At 42.3% G+C, this 22,500-nt stretch overlaps 3 protein-coding genes across 4 annotated transcripts in view; all 3 read right to left on the bottom strand.

The window, feature by feature from the left end:
* Positions 1 to 16,188, bottom strand: part of kcnj4 (potassium inwardly rectifying channel subfamily J member 4) — a 16,546-nt gene extending 358 nt beyond the window's left edge. Inside the window, exons 1-3 of one of the 2 annotated variants that reach the window (XM_060865212.1) lie at positions 16,067 to 16,188; positions 9,620 to 9,803; positions 1 to 1,809 (exon numbers count right to left, since the gene is read on the bottom strand). The exon at positions 1 to 1,809 is cut by the window's left edge and continues 358 nt beyond it. In XM_060865212.1, the coding sequence (XP_060721195.1) occupies positions 270 to 1,809; positions 9,620 to 9,642 (1,563 nt within the window). In that variant the 5' untranslated portion in view covers positions 9,643 to 9,803; positions 16,067 to 16,188 and the 3' untranslated portion in view covers positions 1 to 269. Of the gene's footprint in view, positions 1,810 to 9,619; positions 9,863 to 16,066 lie in introns of those variants that run through there. The other variant, XM_060865213.1, reaches the window with a different exon arrangement.
* Positions 1 to 22,500, bottom strand: part of LOC132842105 (GTPase IMAP family member 8) — a 611,624-nt gene that overhangs the window by 218,122 nt on the left and 371,002 nt on the right. The window lies entirely within an intron of this gene.
* LOC132842477 (uncharacterized) overlaps positions 1 to 22,500 on the bottom strand; it is a 301,251-nt gene that overhangs the window by 70,409 nt on the left and 208,342 nt on the right. The window lies entirely within an intron of this gene.

Genomic DNA, 22,500 nt, shown 5'->3' with positions numbered 1-22,500 from the left:
AGTGTGATCAATCCTCATGGATCACATGATCCTTCCAGTAACCACAATGAAGTGAGGACCATCTGGATCAGCTTTTGATGTCTTGAAATCATCTCAGGAGCTTCGGTGCAAATATACAAACTTAAGCTGGCAAATTGTTTCTATATACAGTTTATTGACAAATCCAGAAAAATGCCAACGCAACAATCCTTTTTCCCTTCATCAATCTTTCTAAACCATGTAGAGAAGCCCTGCTGGGAAACGCCTCTGATCGCCTCCAATCCTAAGTGTCATATCTCTGACTCGCTCTTGTAGGTCAGAGGATCGAGAGGAACCGAATTCTGAAGAATATCAAACTCCATCTGATTGTCCATGTCCAGCACACAGAGGACGTTGCCTCCAGAATTTACTGCTGGAGTCTCCTGGAACATTTTCTGGAATTCTGGTGGAATGCATGTCGTTAGTACCGTCAGATCGGTTTCTCTTGTATTTACCCCTTCCTCATCCTCCTCTTCCCCAGAGTACAGAGCCACTTCATTCTCATAGCAGAACGCACTGGGTGAACAGGGCGGGCGCAGAAAATGGGTCCTGCGACTAATCGGTGTCCCGGATTGTGATGACGCTTTGGACGGTTGATGACTTGCTAACTCACTGAGCTCCTTAGCACTGCAGGAAGGAGTAGAGGGAACTTCGTAGGTCTTGTGGAAGCGAGCGTAGTCCACCTGGTAGCGATCATGATCTTCATACACAACCGGCTCGAACCGATGACCCCAAAGGATCTCATGGGAGAGGTAGGAGCTTCGTGCTTGCGTGGTCATGGCAGTGGCTTCTACCATTCCCTCAAGAATCACGACAATCTCAAAGACATCGTTCTCTAGTTCAGAGCGGCTCATGGCCCAAAGCGGCGAGTCTTCGTCAATCTCATGGACGATTATAAGAGGTGAGACGAGGAAAAGGCGGTCAGTACCTTCATCATAACCCACGTTCAGGTCCGTCTGCTCCAGCGGGATGAACTCACCCTCCTCCGTCACTCTTGGTTTAATCAGTTGTGCTCGTACATGCGCTTCTACAATATGGCTTTTCCGGAGATTTCCGACACGCCACATGAGGCACAGCTTCCCATCACGCTGCGCAATAACGGCATTTTGGGAGAACAACAGTGTCTGGTTTCGTTTTTTGGGTCGTGCCATCTTGGCCATGATAGTACCAATCATAAACGAGTCAATGATGCATCCCAAAATGGACTGAACTACCACTGTTGCCACAGCAACTGGACACTCCTCTGTGACGCACCGCCAGCCATATCCAATGGTTGTTTGAGTCTCGATTGAAAACAGGAAGGCACCGAGAAAACCTTCCACATGGAGTAAGCACGGCTTCCACTCCTTCTGTTGCCCATCGCCTGGTGTTCCTGCCCCTGTTTGCCCCCTCATATGGTGATCAGGGTTAAAATCTCCATGAGCGCGGGCCACACTGTAGAATATCAATCCAAAAATCAGCCATGACACCATGAATGTCATGCAGAAGATGAGCAGTAGGTAGCGCCAGCGGATGTCCACACAGGTAGTGAAGATATCAGCCAGGTAACGCTGAGGTTTGTCCTCCATGTTGCTGAAAACAACGTTACACTGGCCATTTTTCTTAACAAAACGGCTCCGTACTTGACTCCGCCCTCTAGTGGAGATTTTTCCATTGTAGTTGTTTTCCATGTTGTAGCCGCCTACACTAGCTATGGCGCCGCTCATGGCACTTCCGGGTGAGCTGTGGCCGTTGTGAAGCCCGAGAGTCGAGATCTTCAGCCTTTCCTCATCAGGAGAAACAATGCTGTACCTGCGGAATGACACAGCAAGGAATTCTGGGTAAAAACAAAGATTAATGTCAAATACACATTCTGATGAATAAAGAGCCTCAACTCACACTTCAGTTAAAAAATGAAAAGTAGAAAATGTAGGACAGAAAACTCAGGATGCGACTGGGTGACATTGTAATGGTGGAGCAAGGGATGAGACAGGAAGAGGACGAGTGTTAAGACACTGTCCATAATCTCATCGTATCCTGCTTGTTCTTTCCAGTGTCCCTCTGAAAGGGCACATAGTGACTAAGCATAGTGAGCTAACTCCACAGACGCTAACGGCTAAACTATGACTCATATTAGCCACTGCTAAAGCTAATATCAGTGCTAATTCAAACACACCACACAGCTCATGCTTTTTTTGGATTAAATTACCACAAGACATACGGACAAAAACCAGTGACACAACCCCCAATTCCCAAAAACAATCATTTTGGGCCCTTTGTGTGTGTGTGTGTGTTAACTAGACCTCTCCTCCAGAGAGGATTACCTGCGAAGGTGAGTTGTGTTTAGCCATATGAGGAGGATTGCAGTCAGTGCAGATTTAGAGATTATAAACTTAGATTTTCCCGTCTAACACACTTGTGTCCTCTTCTCCAACACACACACACACACACACGGTGAATGTCCTTATGCATTATTATCCTGTATTTTGTAATGTTATATGTGTATTGTGTACACTTATAATGAAATAAAAGCTCACTGGAAATCATAACATTATGTATTTAATGATTTTACAACAGGTTTAAAAATTTTGCTAACATAATGTTTAAAACCTGATAATCTGCTGCACCAGGATACTGCTTATATAAGAAATAGTCTGTGTGTGTGTGTGTGTGTGGTTACTGTTACACCCCGAAGTTGATTATTTTCCTCTAACAGCACGACCCCAATGAACCATTTATCCCAAATTTATCCATTAAAAACTTAAAAAAACTTCTCTCTTTATTCTCTCAGCTCTAAACACTCGTCCCCTCAGCGGTCTCTCTTTATTCTCTCAGCTCTAAACACTCGTCCCCTCAGCGGTCTCTCTTTATTCTCTCAGCTCTAAACACTCATCCCCTCAGCTGTCTCTCTTTACTCTCTCAGCTATAAACACTCGTCCCCTCAGAAGTCTCTCTTTTTTCTCTCAGCTCTAAACACTCGTCCCCTCAGCGGTCTCTCTTTATTCTCTCAGCTCTAAACACTCGTCCCCTCAGCAGTCTCTCTTTTTTCTCTCAGCTCTAAACACTTGTCCCCTCAGCGGTCTCTCTTTATTCTCTCAGCTCTAAACACTCGTCTCCTCAGCAGTCTCACTTTACTCTCAGCTCTAAACACTTGTCCCCTCAGCAGTGTCTCTTTATTCTCTCAGCTCTAAACACTCGTCCCCTCAGCAGTCTCTCTTTATTCTCTCAGCTCTAAACACTCGTCCCCTCAGCAGTCTCTCTTTATTCTCTCAGCTCTAAACACTCGTCCCCTCAGCGGTCTCTCTTTATTCTCTCAGCTCTAAACACTCGTCCCCTCAGCGGTCTCTCCTTATTCTCTCAGCTCTAAACACTCGTCCCCTCAGCAGTCTCTCTTTAATCTCTCAGCTCTAAACATTCGTCCCCTCAGCAGTTTCTATTCTCTCAGCTCTAAACACTCATCCCCTCAGCAGTCTCTCTTTATTCTCTCAGCTCTAAACACTCGTCCCCTCAGAAGTCTCTCTTTATTCTCTCAGCTCTAAACACTCGTCCCCTCAGCGGTCTCTCTTTATTGTCTCAGCTCTAAACACTCGTCCCCTCAGCGGTCTCTCTTTATTCTCTCAGCTCTAAACACTCGTCCCCTCAGCGGTCTCTCTTTATTCTCTCAGCTCTAAACACTCGTCCCCTCAGAAGTCTCTCTTTATTCTCTCAGCTCTAAACACTCGTCCCCTCAGCGGTCTCTCTTTATTGTCTCAGCTCTAAACACTCGTCCCCTCAGCAGTCTCTCTTTATTCTCTCAGCTCTAAACACTCGTCCCCTCAGCGGTCTCTCTTTATTCTCTCAGCTCTAAACACTCGTCCCCTCAGCGGTCTCTCTTTATTCTCTCAGCTCTAAACACTCGTCCCCTCAGAAGTCTCTCTTTATTCTCTCAGCTCTAAACACTCGTCCCCTCAGCGGTCTCTCTTTATTGTCTCAGCTCTAAACACTCGCCCCTCAGCAGTCTCTCTTTATTCTCTCAGCTCTAAACACTCGTCCCCTCAGCAGTCTCTCTTTATTCTCTCAGCTCTAAACACTCGTCCCCTCAGTGGTCTCTCTTTATTCTCTCAGCTCTAAACACTTGTCCCCTCAGCAGTCTCTCTTTATTCTCTCAGCTCTAAACACTTGTCCCCTCAGCCGTCTCTCTTTATTCTCTCAGCTCTAAACACTCATCCCCTCAGCAGTCTCTCTTTATTCTCCAGCTCTAAACACTCGTCCTCTCAGCAGTCTCTCTTTATTCTCTCAGCTCTAAACACTCATCCCCTCAGCAGTCTCTCTTTAATCTCTCAGCTCTAAACATTCGTCCCCTCAGCAGTTTCTATTCTCTCAGCTCTAAACGCTCGTCCCCTCAGCAGTCTCTATTCTCTCAGCTCTAAACACTCATCCCCTGTGGTCTCTATATTCTCTCAGCTCTAAACACTTGTCCCCTCAGCCGTCTCTCTTTATTCTCTTAGCTCTAAAAACTCGTCCCCTCAGCAGTCTCTCTTTATTCTCTCAGCTCTAAACACTTGTCCCCTCAGTCCCGCTGAGGGGACAAGTGTTTAGAGCTGAGAGAATAAAGAGAGACTGCTGAGGGGACGAGTTTTTATTGTCTCAGCTCTAAACACTCGTCCCCTCAGTGGTCTCTCTTTATTCTCTCAGCTCTAAACACTCGTCCCCCCAGCAGTGTCTCTTTATTCTCTCAGCTCTAAACACTCGTCCCCTCAGCAGTCTCTCTTTATTCTCTCAGCTCTAAACACTTGTCCCCTCAGCCGTCTCTCTTTATTCTCTCAGCTCTAAACCCTCGTCCCCTCAGCAGTCTCTCTTTATTCTCTCAGCTCTAAACACTCATCCCCTCAAAAGTCTCTCTTTATTCTCTCAGCTCTAAACACTCGTCCCCTCAGCGGTTTCTCTTTATTCTCTCAGCTCTAAACACTCGTCCCCTCAGCGGTCTCTCTTTATTCTCTCAGCTCTAAACACTTGTCCCCTCAGAAGTCTCTCTTTATTCTCTCAGCTCTAAACACTCGTCCCCTCAGCGGTCTCTCTTTATTGTCTCAGCTCTAAACACTCGTCCCCTCAGCAGTCTCTCTTTATTCTCTCAGCTCTAAACACTCGTCCCCTCAGCAGTCTCTCTTTATTCTCTCAGCTCTAAACACTCGTCCCCTCAGTGGTCTCTCTTTATTCTCTCAGCTCTAAACACTTGTCCCCTCAGCAGTCTCTCTTTATTCTCTCAGCTCTAAACACTTGTCCCCTCAGCCGTCTCTCTTTATTCTCTCAGCTCTAAACACTCATCCCCTCAGCAGTCTCTCTTTATTCTCCAGCTCTAAACACTCGTCCTCTCAGCAGTCTCTCTTTATTCTCTCAGCTCTAAACACTCATCCCCTCAGCAGTCTCTCTTTAATCTCTCAGCTCTAAACATTCGTCCCCTCAGCAGTTTCTATTCTCTCAGCTCTAAACGCTCGTCCCCTCAGCAGTCTCTATTCTCTCAGCTCTAAACACTCATCCCCTGTGGTCTCTATATTCTCTCAGCTCTAAACACTTGTCCCCTCAGCCGTCTCTCTTTATTCTCTTAGCTCTAAAAACTCATCCCCTCAGCAGTCTCTCTTTATTCTCTCAGCTCTAAACACTTGTCCCCTCAGTCCCGCTGAGTGGACAAGTGTTTAGAGCTGAGAGAATAAAGAGAGACTGCTGAGGGGACGAGTTTTTATTGTCTCAGCTCTAAACACTCGTCCCCTCAGTGGTCTCTCTTTATTCTCTCAGCTCTAAACACTCGTCCCCCCAGCAGTGTCTCTTTATTCTCTCAGCTCTAAACACTCGTCCCCTCAGCAGTCTCTCTTTATTCTCTCAGCTCTAAACACTTGTCCCCTCAGCCGTCTCTCTTTATTCTCTCAGCTCTAAACCCTCGTCCCCTCAGCAGTCTCTCTTTATTCTCTCAGCTCTAAACACTCATCCCCTCAACAGTCTCTCTTTATTCTCTCAGCTCTAAACACTCGTCCCCTCAGCGGTCTCTCTTTATTCTCTCAGCTCTAAACACTCGTCCCCTCAGCAGTCTCTCCTTATTCTCTCAGCTCTAAACACTCGTCCCCTCAGCAGTCTCTCTTTATTCTCTCAGCTCTAAACACTCGTGCCCTCAGCAGTCTCTCTTTTTTCTCTCAGCTCTAAACACTCGTCCCCTCAGCAGTCTCTCTTTATTCTCTCAGCTCTAAACACTCGTCCCCTCAGCAGTCTCTCTTTATTCTCTCAGCTCTAAACACTCGTCCCCTCAGAAGTCTCTCTTTATTCTCTCAGCTCTAAACCCTCGTCCCCTCAGCAGTCTCTCTTTATTCTCTCAGCTCTAAACACTCATCCCCTCAACAGTCTCTCTTTATTCTCTCAGCTCTAAACACTCGTCCCCTCAGCGGTCTCTCTTTATTCTCTCAGCTCTAAACACTCGTCCCCTCAGCAGTCTCTCCTTATTCTCTCAGCTCTAAACACTCGTCCCCTCAGCAGTCTCTCTTTATTCTCTCAGCTCTAAACACTCGTGCCCTCAGCAGTCTCTCTCTTTTTTCTCTCAGCTCTAAACACTCGTCCCCTCAGCAGTCTCTCTTTATTCTCTCAGCTCTAAACACTCGTCCCCTCAGCAGTCTCTCTTTATTCTCTCAGCTCTAAACACTCGTCCCCTCAGCAGTCTCTCTTTATTCTCTCAGCTCTAAACACTTGTCCCCTCAGCAGTCTCTCTTTAATCTCTCAGCTCTAAACACTCGTCCCCTCAGCAGTCTCTATTCTCTCAGCTCTAAACACTCGTCCCCTGTGGTCTCTCTTTATTCTCTCAGCTCTAAACACTCGTCCCCTCAGCAGTCTCTCTTTATTCTCTCAGCTCTAAACACTCGTCCCCTCAGCAGTCTCTCTTTATTCTCTCAGCTCTAAACACTCGTCCCCTCAGCAGTCTCTCTTTTTTCTCTCAGCTCTAAACACTTGTCCCCTCAGCAGTCTCTCTTTATTCTCTCAGCTCTAAACACTTGTCCCCTCAGCCGTCTCTCTTTATTCTCTCAGCTGTAAACACTCGTCCCCTCAGCAGTCTCTCTTTATTCTCTCAGCTCTAAACACTCGTCCCCTCAGCAGTCTCTCTTTATTCTCTCAGCTCTAAACACTCGTCCCCTCAGTGGTCTCTCTTTATTCTCTCAGCTCTAAACACTTGTCCCCTCAGCAGTCTCTCTTTATTCTCTCAGCTCTAAACACTTGTCCCCTCAGCCGTCTCTCTTTATTCTCTCAGCTCTAAACACTCATCCCCTCAGCAGTCTCTCTTTATTCTCCAGCTCTAAACACTCGTCCTCTCAGCAGTCTCTCTTTATTCTCTCAGCTCTAAACACTCATCCCCTCAGCAGTCTCTCTTTAATCTCTCAGCTCTAAACATTCGTCCCCTCAGCAGTTTCTATTCTCTCAGCTCTAAACGCTCGTCCCCTCAGCAGTCTCTATTCTCTCAGCTCTAAACACTCATCCCCTGTGGTCTCTATATTCTCTCAGCTCTAAACACTTGTCCCCTCAGCCGTCTCTCTTTATTCTCTTAGCTCTAAAAACTCATCCCCTCAGCAGTCTCTCTTTATTCTCTCAGCTCTAAACACTTGTCCCCTCAGTCCCGCTGAGGGGACAAGTGTTTAGAGCTGAGAGAATAAAGAGAGACTGCTGAGGGGACGAGTTTTTATTGTCTCAGCTCTAAACACTCGTCCCCTCAGTGGTCTCTCTTTATTCTCTCAGCTCTAAACACTCGTCCCCCCAGCAGTGTCTCTTTATTCTCTCAGCTCTAAACACTCGTCCCCTCAGCAGTCTCTCTTTATTCTCTCAGCTCTAAACACTTGTCCCCTCAGCCGTCTCTCTTTATTCTCTCAGCTCTAAACCCTCGTCCCCTCAGCAGTCTCTCTTTATTCTCTCAGCTCTAAACACTCATCCCCTCAACAGTCTCTCTTTATTCTCTCAGCTCTAAACACTCGTCCCCTCAGCGGTCTCTCTTTATTCTCTCAGCTCTAAACACTCGTCCCCTCAGCAGTCTCTCCTTATTCTCTCAGCTCTAAACACTCGTCCCCTCAGCAGTCTCTCTTTATTCTCTCAGCTCTAAACACTCGTGCCCTCAGCAGTCTCTCTTTTTTCTCTCAGCTCTAAACACTCGTCCCCTCAGCAGTCTCTCTTTATTCTCTCAGCTCTAAACACTCGTCCCCTCAGCAGTCTCTCTTTATTCTCTCAGCTCTAAACACTCGTCCCCTCAGAAGTCTCTCTTTATTCTCTCAGCTCTAAACCCTCGTCCCCTCAGCAGTCTCTCTTTATTCTCTCAGCTCTAAACACTCATCCCCTCAACAGTCTCTCTTTATTCTCTCAGCTCTAAACACTCGTCCCCTCAGCGGTCTCTCTTTATTCTCTCAGCTCTAAACACTCGTCCCCTCAGCAGTCTCTCCTTATTCTCTCAGCTCTAAACACTCGTCCCCTCAGCAGTCTCTCTTTATTCTCTCAGCTCTAAACACTCGTGCCCTCAGCAGTCTCTCTCTTTTTTCTCTCAGCTCTAAACACTCGTCCCCTCAGCAGTCTCTCTTTATTCTCTCAGCTCTAAACACTTGTCCCCTCAGCAGTCTCTCTTTATTCTCTCAGCTCTAAACACTCGTCCCCTCAGCAGTCTCTCTTTATTCTCTCAGCTCTAAACACTTGTCCCCTCAGCAGTCTCTCTTTAATCTCTCAGCTCTAAACACTCGTCCCCTCAGCAGTCTCTATTCTCTCAGCTCTAAACACTCGTCCCCTGTGGTCTCTCTTTATTCTCTCAGCTCTAAACACTCGTCCCCTCAGCAGTCTCTCTTTATTCTCTCAGCTCTAAACACTCGTCCCCTCAGCAGTCTCTCTTTATTCTCTCAGCTCTAAACACTCGTCCCCTCAGCAGTCTCTCTTTTTTCTCTCAGCTCTAAACACTTGTCCCCTCAGCCGTCTCTCTTTATTCTATCAGCTCTAAACACTCATCCCCTCAGCAGTCTCTCTTTTTTCTCTCAGCTCTAAACACTCGTCCCCTCAGCTGTCTCTCTTTATTCTGTCAGCTCTAAACACTCGTCCACTCAGCAGTCTCTCTTTATTCTCTCAGCTCTAAACATTTGTCCCCTCAGCAGTCTCTCTTTATTCTCTCACCTCTAAACACTCGTCCAATCATTTCACACACATCTCCTCACACTGGAGACTCCTTCACTACATCATAAACACACACACATGTCACACTGGAGACTCCTTCGTCACGTCACACACATACACACATCTCCTCATATTGGAGACTCCTTCACCACATTACACACACACACATACACATTTCTCCTCACAGAAAAATGCTGTCCAGCATCCATCCTACAATTCCCCCTGAACAAGCTGTTACTGTAGAAACGATAGTGTCAGAATCAGTACAATAATATAAACCTGATCTACAGTCAGAGCTGCTGTTAGAGAGAATTAATCAACACCTGAACACCAGTCATAGTCCAGAACTCAGCAATATAATATAACATGAGTATATTGTCACCACCTTAATTTACATAAAAGCAGATGCAAGCACACACACACACACACACACACTTACACACACATACACACACACACACACACTCTGTACCTCGTGGTTCTGTTGCTACTCATCGTGTTGGCGATCAGGAAGTGAAGAGAGGCATGAGGAAAGATTCAGAGTTCTGGAATTTGAAATCCTGAGAACCCAGCAGTGCGTGCACACACACACACACACACACACACACACACACACACACACACACACACACACACACACACACACCACAGCAAACCTGCAAGGACAAAGGAAGAGGCACAATGAGTACCTGAAGGAATAAAGTTTAACATTTACACAGGCGGCAGAAAGCAGTTGTCTGTGTTTTCTCCAGTAAACTTTTTAAACTGTGTGTGTGTGTGTGTGTGTGTGTGTGTGTGTGTGTGTGTTTGGCTGGTCTAGATTGTGATTATTTGGGTCAATGTGAGGGTTAAATATAGCAATGGTGGAAATTTGCAGGAGGAATAAAGGACACAATTAGAAATGCTGGAGTAACGTCATGTTCATCGTCATCATCACACGCAGACCTCACTCTCTTTAATGGGGTTCTCTCTCACACGCACGCACACGCACACGCATGCACGCACACACACACACACACGTCTACACAGAGAAGAGAACAGGACTGTAATCACTGATATATTTTCAGACAGACAGACAGAAAGAGTCTAATGGAAGTTTTTAACCTCTTAGCAGAAAGAACATACAGGACAGTATTTGGTGCAGTGGGTGGGAGAGAGGGTGGAGTAGTGGGCGGGGCAAATATGTAAAAATATTGGTGATATTAATCCTTCCCAGTAGGTTGCTTATACAGGTAGAGCTGTAACAGCTGCAGTCCAGAGGAACCACCTAGTTTCACAATGTTCTGAACACCTCTCTCTCTCTGTTCCTCTCTGTCTGTCTGTCTCTCTCTCTCTCTCTCTCTCTCTCTCTCTCTCTCTCACTCTCTCCTACAGAAAGTGTGTATCTCCAGTAGGGAACTAACCCTACACCCACAGGTATAAGACGCCTCACACAACATCATCTCAACCACCACACTTATATTTATGTATAATTTTCAGTACAGTGATTTCCTCTGTGTGTGTGTGTGTGTGTGTGTGTATGTATGTGTGTTTGTGTGTGTCACCCTTTCTTCATCTCCCTCTCGTTAAAGCACAGATTAAAGGTAACTGTTGGAAACTCTGTTGTGTTATTTTGTCCTTCACTAACTGTTTTGTCATTTAGTTTCCTTCCACCTCTGCAGCACAGATGATGCTCACACACTGCAGGATTCACCTGGAGGAAACCGTCTCACTGTCTCACTATTTTCAGTTTCTAAATTCACCCCTGTGTTTCTGTGGACATCTCTGTTTAAGTGTGTAATCTCAGTCTGAGGAGAAATAAAATAAATAGAGATATCAGTCACCTGTGAGTGCAGCTGAGGCTCCATGTTATAGGAGGTATAACTGGACAGGGTCAGTGAGAAAGGCACAGAGTTAAAAGTTCAGAACCTCTAAGGTGAGACATGTCATGTGGACCGGGCTTCCTGAACCAGGGGTGATGTCCAGTATCACCACACTCTAGTGTTAATTTCGTCACCTATTTTTAATTTAGTCTTAGTCTTGTGCCAAATGTCCTTGTTAGTTTTAGTCATATTTAGTCATTCACATATCTTTTTTTGTTAGTCAAGTTTTAATCGACTAAAAGTCTTTTAATTTTAGTCTAGTTTTAGTCAAAAGAAAACTCAAGGTATCTTAGTCAAGTTTTAATCGACTAAAAGTCTTTTAATTTTAGTCTAGTTTTAGTCAAAAAGACTTTTAGTCGATTAAAACTTGACTAAGATACCTTGAGTTTTGTTTTAGTCAAAAGAAAACTCAAGGTATCTTAGTCAAGTTTTAATCGACTAAAAGTCTTTTAATTTTAGTCTAGTTTTAGTCAAAAAGACTTAGACTTTAGACTTTAGACCCCCGCGACCCGGTCCCGGATAAGCGGTAGAAAATGGATGGATGGATGGATAGTCAAAAAATGTTTGTATTTTTTTTAAATAACATTATTACTGAGATGGGGGCACGGTGGCTTAGTGGTTAGCACGTTCGCCTCACACCTCCAGGGTCGGGGTTCGATTCCCGCCTCCACCTTGTGTGTGTGGAGTTTGCATGTTCTCCCCGTGCCTCGGGGGTTTCCTCCGGGTACTCCGGTTTCCTCCCCCGGTCCAAAGACATGCATGGTAGGTTGATTGGCATCTCTGGAAAATTGTCCCTAGTGTGTGATTGCGTGAGTGAATGAGTGTGTGTGTGTGTGCCCTGTAATGGGTTGGCACTCCGTCCAGGGTGAATCCTGCCTTGATGCCCGATGACGCCTGAGATAGGCACAGGCTCCCCGTGACCCGAGGTAGTTCGGATAAGCGGTAGAAGATGAATGAATGACTGTATTACTGAGATTATTACTGATAAACATTTCAGTAAAAAAAGTGTTTCACATCTCAAACATTAGTTAAATGTCATAATTACGTGACAAAATACACTTGTTGGATGATGATTGTTGAATGCAAATGTTAAACGTGTCTGGTTTTCACTCTGATTTAGGAGACACATTCACAAATGATGAACCTGTTCTGAAGAGAATTTTATTTTAAACAACACAATTCAAAAGCTGGAGCCCAACAGACTCCGACTGACAACTTAAGTTACAAAGGGTTTTAAAACTGTTTTGGTTGCCTTGTGTCTCATGTTTCTGTTCAAATCAGAAATAAAATAAATATACTAAATAAAATAAATATATAAAAGAATAGGCCACTTTACTGTGGGCCTAAAATACAACCTATTTACAGTCCGCCAATCACAAACATGCGCTCCAACTTGCGCTCAGACGAATTGTTTCTACACACACACTAAACAGCGCGAAGCCGCGAACTCGTGCTGAATATTTTAAAGCAGAGACAATTGTAGACGAAAATGATATTTTTGTCTCGTCTTTTTTCGTCAACAATAATGCATGTTAATTTAGTCTTAGTCAGTGTTTTTGGACAGTGGTGCAGTCTTGTCACATATTTCGTCTCGTCTCGTCTGACGAAATTAACACTACCACACTCAGATCTCCAAGACATCTTGCCATCTAACGTTGACACCAACATGCATTTGGAGTTCGTCTGTATTGAAAGTCCAAGTTCTCCAGGAGTGTTTAAAATGATGTATTATGTGTTATTGTGGACAGAACCTCAGGAGCAGGACATCCACGAGAGTCTTCATACCAGTTTTGTAAAACACCCGTACAGAATGTTAGTCTGCACTTTGTAACTGTGTTTACTTTAATGATTTGTGTTGTTGCTTCCATCTAATCCTTGAGTGTAGCATTAATCTGTTCAGTTTTCCATCTTAAACCACAATGACAGATTAAAGTGTCTCCTAATCTCCATCTTCTAATTATAATATCATACACAGCACTAAGACAGGTCAAACCCTGACCCTGTGTGTGTGTGTGTGTGTGTGTGTGTGTGTGTACAGTATATGTGTGTGTGTGTTCGTGTGTGTGCGTATGTGTAAAGACAGATAAATCACAAATGATTCAGAAGATTATGATGCATACAGTTTTTGGGTTTTTTTCATTAAGGTTTGTACATGTATTCCATCATGGTTGTCATGGAGCTCTGATCTGAACAGTATTATGGGATAGCGTTCTCTGAGCTGTACACACACATCTATGTACATGTATCAATGGTGAAAAGATCTCAACCTTCTCATTATAAACACAAACGTAAAATACTTTCTCAAATACAGGAAATATATTAGTCTGTTAGAGTCATAAAGCTGACGTGTCAGTAGTGTCAGTGAATCAGTAAAAGTGAGAGTCATAAAGCTGACGTGTCAGTAGTGTCAGTGAATCAGTAAAAGTGAGAGTCATAAAGCTGACGTGTCAGTAGTGTCAGTGAATCAGTAAAAGTGAGAGTCATAAAGCTGACGTGTCAGTAGTGTCAGTGAATCAGTAAAAGTGAGAGTCATAAAGCTGACGTGTCAGTAGTGTCAGTGAATCAGTAAAAGTGCTCTGAACAGTCAGTGAGTATAGAGAGTTCGCTGAGACACAACCATCAACCTTCCACATGTCCACTCACTGCTCTGTTACACTAATGTGACCTTGTACTGGAGCTGCTGATCGACCGCTCGACCTGTTAAAGCACAGAGGGGAGTGAACAGAGCATGAAGATTATTAGGATTGACAACAGCTCTCTCTCTCTCTTTCTCTCTCCCTCTGTTTCTGTCTCTCTCTCTCTGTCTCTCTCTGTTTCTCTCTCTCCCTCTCTCTCTCTCTCTCTCTCTCTCTCTCTCTGTCTCTCTCTGTTTCTCTCTCTCTCTCTCTCTCTCTCTCTCTCTCTCTCTCAGTCTCTCTCTCTCTCGTTTTCAGTCTCTCTCTGTCCACAAAGCTGAATGAAATCACAGACAGCGTGACATCATCCGGAGCTCGTGTGAGGATTGGTGTATCTCAGGTAACATTAATCAGACACATCATCACAAACAGTGAGTTAACAGCTGAGCTCAGGAGGTTTAGTTGAGATGTATCTACAGAAATGGGGATAAAAGCCTCTTTAAAGAGGCCAAGTACAAACCAGAAAGGGAATTAGGGCTGCAGAACTGCGGCACACAGAGACCCAGCTTTTAATCTGGAAAGAAGCAAAATAAAACCACCCCATTTACCCTGATGTCTAATCCAGTAGAGGAAACCCACCATCATCAAGTCTATAAATCATGTCTGTTTGAGTCTAATAACAATTTTTCATTTTTAAACATTACCATGTTCCATTGGTGAAACGTTCAGATATAAACTGTCTGCTTCTAATAAACAGGACCTATTTGCCTCATTTAGTGTCTAATTATTTAAAAATCTATACTGAGTGTTGTCTCTGTCTGACCCTTTCTCTCTCACACACATCACTTATCCAGCTCACTCACAGAAGGAACACAACATATTTTTCACACTAGGAAAATTGAGCTCCTGATCCAGACTCAGGGAAAGTTTCCACTGCAGGACAGAAGCACAAGCTGTTTCAGGAGTTTTACATAAACGTCTGCAGGATCAATCAAGTTTGAAACCTGTTTAGTTCCTACTTCAACATTTTTTGCAAGACATGGTATACCTTCACACTTGCATCTGATTAGCACCGACCAGAAAAGCAGATTATTTCCATCATGCAGTTGAATATGAATAATCAGAGGGTAAATTGCACACCATTGGACTCTGGACACCAAATCAAATCTTATTTAATGCAGTTGATACAAACAAAGTTCCTGTTTCTTTTTTCCTCCAAAGGTCAGTGAGTCTGGATGGAAACATGACTTCTGTCAACAACCACAATTACAGAAGCATCATGCTGACCCACCACTGAAGAGATCTTCACCCAATTATTGGTCCTTTGCATCACTCCAAGCTGCTTCTGAACTTCAACCATAACCCAAGAAATTTATCACCTCTGTCCTAATTTATAAGGTCTGAGCTAAGTGGTCATGATCTTGTGCTGAAACTTTTCTCAGAAACTTTACAGACCCAAATGTGGAGGTAAGCAGCTTGCCCATGAATGACGTAATCGCTGAAACACTGGTGTTCCTCAGGGATTTGTGCTGTCACCTCATATCGGTTCTCTCCTGTGCACTGACTGGACGAATTCCACTGGACATTTAGTGTCCTGCTGTAGCTACAACGGCTTAGAATCAATTCACAGAAGATTTTTGCGTATGGAATGGAATGTAGGAGCAGCCCAAACCATCACCAGATATTTAACCCTTTGCAAACAACTGATGCATCTTCGCATTTTAAATCATTTTCTGTCATTTTGTCACAAGAACAAGAGAACAAGAGGAACTCCATTGAGTAACATGAAGGTTAAGTTGTAAAAGATCTCCAGCAGTAATGGGATTTTAACTCATTAAGTCCTACATCAGGATTTACTTTCTAAAATAAATGTAAAGTTACTACAGTCACTGTGGGTCAGAACCTTTACAGCTCAGGACCAAAAACCTTTTTTCTGCCCACATTTTTCAGCAAATCACAGAGTCGGGGAAATTAGAACAGAATCATCCAGAAACAGCTTTATTTAAACATCCCCCAAGGATGTTGGTGTCAATCAAGCTGACCTGTGTGGTGCTATTTTATACACAAAAATAAATATAAAAACACAAAGTTGACCATGTACACGAGAGCACGTCGCTAATTATGCACTGACCTTTCACTTATTCTGAAGGAGATGATTTTATACTTGTTACAGCTGCTACATAAGACACCTTCAGTCTATTTCACCTGAACACATACAATACTGAATAAATACTTGGGTTACGCTTTATTTGTGTATATAGCGTCTGTTTTTTGTACAGCTCTGTCTGTGTGGAAATACTCAGCAAAACAAATTTGTGGCTAATGAACAATTCAATATAATTCATATCTTATTGGGTAATAATTAATATCACAGTCTACAAAACGGTTCTGAAAAACAAACAGACTTCAGCATGACAGATAAAGTGACTATAAAACACTTACTTGATGAGCGCTAGAGATGTTGCTCCACTTTCACTTGTAATTATTTGGTTTTATTTACATTTCAACGTGATAAATCCCAGCTTTAAATCCAAGTGATCACACAAGAACATGCTGAAGTGTAAAATCATGTCATGGTCATTTGTTTCTTTCTCAGTAATCTGTTTGTCTCTGAAGTGAATTCTGTACGGTGGTAATCTCCAAACCTTCTCTCTCTCTCTCTCTCTCTCTCTCTCTCTATCTATCTATCTCTCTCTCTCTCTCTCTCTCTCTGTTACATGCTCATGTCCTAGAATACTGTGTATCAGTTGCGGGGGTGACAGAAAGTGAGAGAGAGAGAGAGAGAGAGAGAGAGAGAGAGAGAGAGAGAGAGAGAGAGAGAGAGACAGAGACAGAGAGAAAGAGAGAGTGTGAGAGTGTGAGAGAGAGAGAGAGAGAGAGAGAGAGAGAGAGAGAGAGATAGTTAGTTGCTGAAGCAGACTTGGAGAGTTATTGTTAATGTAAACTTTCAGTCTTCTGAGCTGTTAAAATACAGTCACATTAACACATTAAACAAAGACACAACGACTGCTGACACACAGATTCTTGGACAACGTAACACCAAGCTGTGATTCTGACACCAGACACAGACGGAATAAAGAGTTTCAGCCTCAGGGCAGAAAATGTACAAAATACAAAACGGATGGATTTATACAAGAGAACAATGTTTATGTGTATTTATTATTAGAGCTTTAAAATAATGGACATACACACACACACACACACACACACCCACACACACACACACACACACACACACTGATGGACATAAGTGACATAACATGAGCACAGCATTTGAATGCGTATAGGGGATTTCTTTGTATTAATCATGGTTCATGTATTCCAGATATGTGTGTTCAAACACATACACACACACACACAAATGAGTGTGTGTCTCTGTCTCTTTGTCATGTTCTCTCTTGCCTGAGGGACTCCAACTATAACAGGGATGTTTATATAACCCTGTCCTCTATACAGTGGATTACACACACACACATGTACAAGCACACACACACACACACACACACAGCTTTATATGTACGCTGTCGTCACTCTCCTGCCTGGTGTCTGTGTCTTAGGCTTTGATGTTATTAGGACTTTATTGTAACTTACTTGTCTGTATGAAACGATGACTGGCTGGTAATTGGGGTTGGTCTATCCAGGTCCTACCTACTCCTGGGGTTTTAGAGAAGCAGCTAAAGGGTTGCTATGGAAATGTGTAGTATATGTGTGTGTGAGTGTGTGTGTGTGTGTGTGAGAGAGAGAGAGAGAGAGAGAGAGAGAGAGAGAGAGAGGATAAATTATATGGTAGAGCATCTCCTGCCCAGCACTCAGTGGGAGTGATATACCACATGCACGACACAAGTGAAAGCCACTGCAGGAGTGTGTGGGAGGAGAGAGAGAGAGAAAGAGAGAGAGAGAGAGAGAGAGAGAGAGAGAGAGAGAGAGAGAGAGAGAGAGAGACATGGTGTGCCAACCTCATTTTCAATAGTTAAATCAGGAAGATCCCGCTGCCGTCTAACACTTCAGCCTAAAACAGGCATATCAGAGACAGACTCATGGCTCTGTTCTCTCACTCCTCCAGAAGAATCTCCTTATTAGAGACGAGGATCTAATCCACAGAAATTAGTCACTTTCAGGAACAGTAAATTATTAGCCATATTCCCATGTCAGAGTCAGGGCTATCCAAGTGCAGGTTTTTATTTCAACCAATCAGAAACCTGAACTCAGCTGTTTAATCATTTCATCTTAGCTTCATCAGCTGTTTGTGGTCTGCTTTGTTTGAATGAACAGTCTGTGTTCAGTGGGGTTGAGTCAGAGTGTTGAGTCGTACACTGTTAACGTTAATGTGCTGCTGGAACTGTGGGAATCGTCTGAACTCTGAGACACAATACAGAGCACATAACTCATCATCATCATCATCATCATCAATCATCATCACTTCAAGGAGTATCAGCACTGTGAAGGCAATAAAGATATAACAATAAAATGTAAGTAATGAAATGAAGAAAAAATGAAGAAATGAAGAGAAAGTGGTACATGAACACAAAATAATCAACTCTGTCTCCCTCTGCTGGTCAGGAAAAGACAAACGCTTTCCAGTTTAACATCCAGAGTCACTGTTTTTGGCAGATGTTATCTAGAGCGACAGTGATTTATAGTCTCTATTAATGAATACATTAATACTGCTTTGTTATTGTCACAGACTAAAGACTCCATGTGTCTGAAACACCGATGGGAGAAAAATGTAAAGCCACCTGAAGGACCCCGAGTTTTAGAACACATCTTGGTCAAAGTGCACTTCTGGGTTTGTAGGATATTTAAACAGCACTCATGCCAGGGGGCGCTCAAGACGGTGGAGTGAGTCGTCGTATGTTTGGAGCTAAGAAAAGACAGTGGGCTTTATTCATTTATAAACCAACTGGTGTTTTAAATTAGCAAAAAATCAGTTGACAACACTTAGGTTTAGCGTTTGTTGGGACACACGGTCATTGACATTGACTGCGGCTGTGTTCTAGCCTTGGAAAGACGTTACAATGCAGGACTTTGTTGAAATGGAGATTGCTGCAAAGGAAAAGAGGCAAATACAAGAAGCTCACTCTTATGCCTGAAAAGTGAAAGATGGAGGGAATTGTAACTCTGACCCAAACACACCAGTTAAACATTGAAAGAAAACACCAAGGCCAATGAAGGAAATGTGGGAAACTACAGGAAAAAACAATTGGGATCTAGACTGCGAAAATCCACCAGAGAGCTGAACAAACAGACAGGAAGTTCAACAGGATACTCTTCAAATTGAAGGACTTAAGAAGTCACTAGATGTTGCCATCAGGACGTAGCGGACTTGGGAAATGCATGCCTCAAAGTCCAGATTTCAGAAATGGAGCAAAAAATAAATGCTGAGGAACGATGATGGAATTTGTGTCTGTACGGGTTACATGAGAACCTCAGAGAGACAGAAAGATCCTTGCAGTTCACTCAGGCACAACCAGGTCCTGTTATTGGAGCTATAGATGTAATGCACAGGATTGGCAGACTTCAAGATTCAAAGAACAGAAGTGTCCCAAGACCCCTGATCATCAGACTTCTCTCAGGGATCTGGTGTGGAAGTCCTCAAAAGCAAACGATCTCCTGATTAACAAGCATCTTTGTTTCAAGAAAGTGCTCCCTAAATTCCATCAGTATGTGGACTTTGCAACGAGAGGGAAACTGTGATAGTGATGTCTCCCTCCCAGATGCGCTGAATGAATTCTACGCTCATATTAAGGTGCAGAACAACGTAGTGTTAAGGAAGACCATCCCTCCCCCCAACGATTAGGTACAGAGTTAACCCATGGAAGGCTGTTGGACCAGACAACATTCCTGGCAGGGTGCTCAGGAAATGCACAGAACAGCTAGCGAATGCACAGAACAGCTAGCGAATGCACAGAACAGCTAGCGGATGTCTACACTGACATCTTCAGCATTTTTAGCAGCGTTGTTGTTCCTACATGCCTCAAGACAACCACCATCGTCCCCGTGCCAAAGACGTCTACAGTGTCCTGCCTTAATGACTATCATCACGTCGCACTCACACCCACTATAATAATCAAGACCCAGACTACTATAATCAAGACCCAGATACCACCCTCACTGGACCCCCTATAGTTTGTGTATCGTCCATTTTACAAAAGTGCTTAAGTCTTTATCATTGGATACATTAGCTCTGGTTCAATATGTTACATACTTAAGATACCATGAGTTTAAGACACTTCAAAGATTTTTATAGATTTTTATATATATATATATACAACAAACAGGGAGGAAGTGCTAGCTGAAGTGTTTCATTTATAAGTAGGTCTTCAAAACCGTCGTTTGAAAATAGTCCAAACCGCTCCACGGACAATGCCATCGTCACTGCCCTTCATTTAGCCCTCACCCACCTGGACAATAAGGACACTTATGTACAAATGCAGCACCTGATTGGGAAGCTGATCCTGCTGGGACTGAACACCTCCCTCTGCAACAGGATCCTGGATGTCCTGACTGGGAGACCTCAGTCAGTCCTGATCAGGAACAGCATCTCCAGCACCACCACACTGAGCACTGGAGCTCCTCAGGGCCCCTTAGATTTGAACCTGGCAGAGAGAAAAGACCAGTCCATCTTCTCCTTTTTTATTTGTGTGAGCAACCCAAATATCTTTTCATCTTAAAGGACGTCTTCAAGGTATTACAACATTGTTTTTGAGAGATACACATGAAGTTTATAAAGATGTTAATTGTATTAATCAGTTCTCAGCTGTATCAGGATTACAAATGAATCTGAGTAAATTGATTATTTCTCCTTTAAAAAACTCATTTATCAGATATTTGTGGTAAAACTGTGACCCATCACAGAATAATTATATGTGAAGATGATGATCAGCTTAACGATTTAAACTCAACATGTGGTTACAAAGAGCTTCTTCATTACAGGAGACGATCCTTATGTCCAGAGCTGAAGGAATCTGCAGATCAATTTGTTTCCTTATCACTTGAAATGCTCTCTAATGTCATTAGAACATTGGACAAATTACTATTTGATTATATATAAGGGATATTGTGTAATTCCAAAGATAATGGGGGCATTGAGCTATGTATTTAAAGTGAATTGGATTACACAATACTTAAAACACAAAGTGCCAAAGTGCCATATGTGGAACACTTGTGCCAAATTCCTGTTTGAGTCAATTGGTGTCATTTAATTCCTATTAAAAAGATTATCGACAGGCTCTCATGGCATGGACACATAGGCATGGACACTGGCATATAAACATCATTCACTAGAAGATATTATATTTGGAATAACAGATATTTTATATAAAAATAAATCCCTTTTTTAATATACGGTTTGAATATAACATATTATTGGTTAGACAGTTGATGAATAGTGATGAGTTTTATACCCAGAGTTTAACATCCCAATCAGACCCACAGGATGTACAGTTGTAATAGATGCTGTACCAACTTTACATTTATAACAAATACACTGTTTACTGGAAATAGTAATATCTTAAAAGACAACATATCAAATAATTCTATTAGAAATATAATAAATGATGCTTCATGTCTCCCAGCTACATATTTTTGCTCATCAATATTTGGGGATTTAAACTGGTGTAAGTTTGGAGAATAGAAATGTTTTTGTTAATAACAAAGTAAAGGAAGTTTCATATAAAATATTGCATAGAATTTATCCAGTAAAACATGCATTAGAAAGGTTTAAATGAAACATTGACTATTCATGTGAGTTCTGTAGTAACGAAAAAGACACAACATTTTTTTTTTACTTTTTCACTGCATTTATACAAAGATACAGTTGATTGTTGTTGAGACTTAATAGAGTTTTTAAATTGAATGGGTCTGATATAATGATGTATGTTAATGATTGTGGGATAGAAAAGGATCAAACATACATATATCATATAGTTACTGGTCTTAATGGGAAAGTTTACATACATATACATAACAGGAAATGGTCTGGTGTAAGACAAATTTCTAATGCATATCATTTTATGTTATGTTAATATGTTGTAAAAATAAAAAAGTTGTTTTTTTCTTCCCCTCTGCCTGTCTTTGTTCTTAATTGTGTAAAACATTACCCTGTGATACCTGTGAATACTGATGCCATTTACGTATAAAGCAGTGCTATATCTCTCTTGTTCTCTATGTTCGAATGCAATTAAATACAAAAAACAGTACAAATAATTTGTTATAAAAAAAAACAACAAAAAAGCTAACAAATAAGATAATACAATCAGATAGTATTCAAATCTACTACAATAATACAACATAATAAAAACACAAAGAAGGGGATCAAACAATAGAAAAATAATAATTTAAAACAGAGGAATCAACAACATTGGAAAAGTTTATAGTTTTGATCCTTTTAAAATGGATAATGTTTGGTTTCCTTTCAAACCACTTACATTTATGGATATTAAAGTTTCGAAATAAAATAAAAAGATTTAAAATAAAAATGCCATTTTGCCATTTTAACACCACCACCCCCCCCAACCACACACAAAAACATCTTTCTTTCTGTATATTATTTTTTGTCCCACATAATGACTCATAAATCATGTTCGACATCGATCCAAAGAAAAAGGTACACAGCAGAATCTGTATTTATATTAAAAAATGTAAACAAACCTGATATCATTCCTTAATTTTTGTAGAAAGTGATTTGTTTTATAAATGAGGTGTATAGTTTTAAAATGTACTTCACTAATTTTACTGTTAATAATTATTGTTCAGTTATAACTAGCTAAAACTAATTTCTAATTAACATATATACTGTGTGTGTGTGTGTGTGCTACTGTATACTGTGTGCGTGTTTGTGTTATACTGTGTGTTATACTGTGTGTTTGTACTATACT

The sequence above is a fragment of the Tachysurus vachellii genome, chromosome 3, assembly GCF_030014155.1.
Source record: "Tachysurus vachellii isolate PV-2020 chromosome 3, HZAU_Pvac_v1, whole genome shotgun sequence".
Taxonomy (NCBI): domain Eukaryota; kingdom Metazoa; phylum Chordata; class Actinopteri; order Siluriformes; family Bagridae; genus Tachysurus; species Tachysurus vachellii.
The sequence above is the reverse complement of the archived record's forward strand: the minus strand, read 5'-3'. Positions and strand labels throughout refer to the sequence as shown.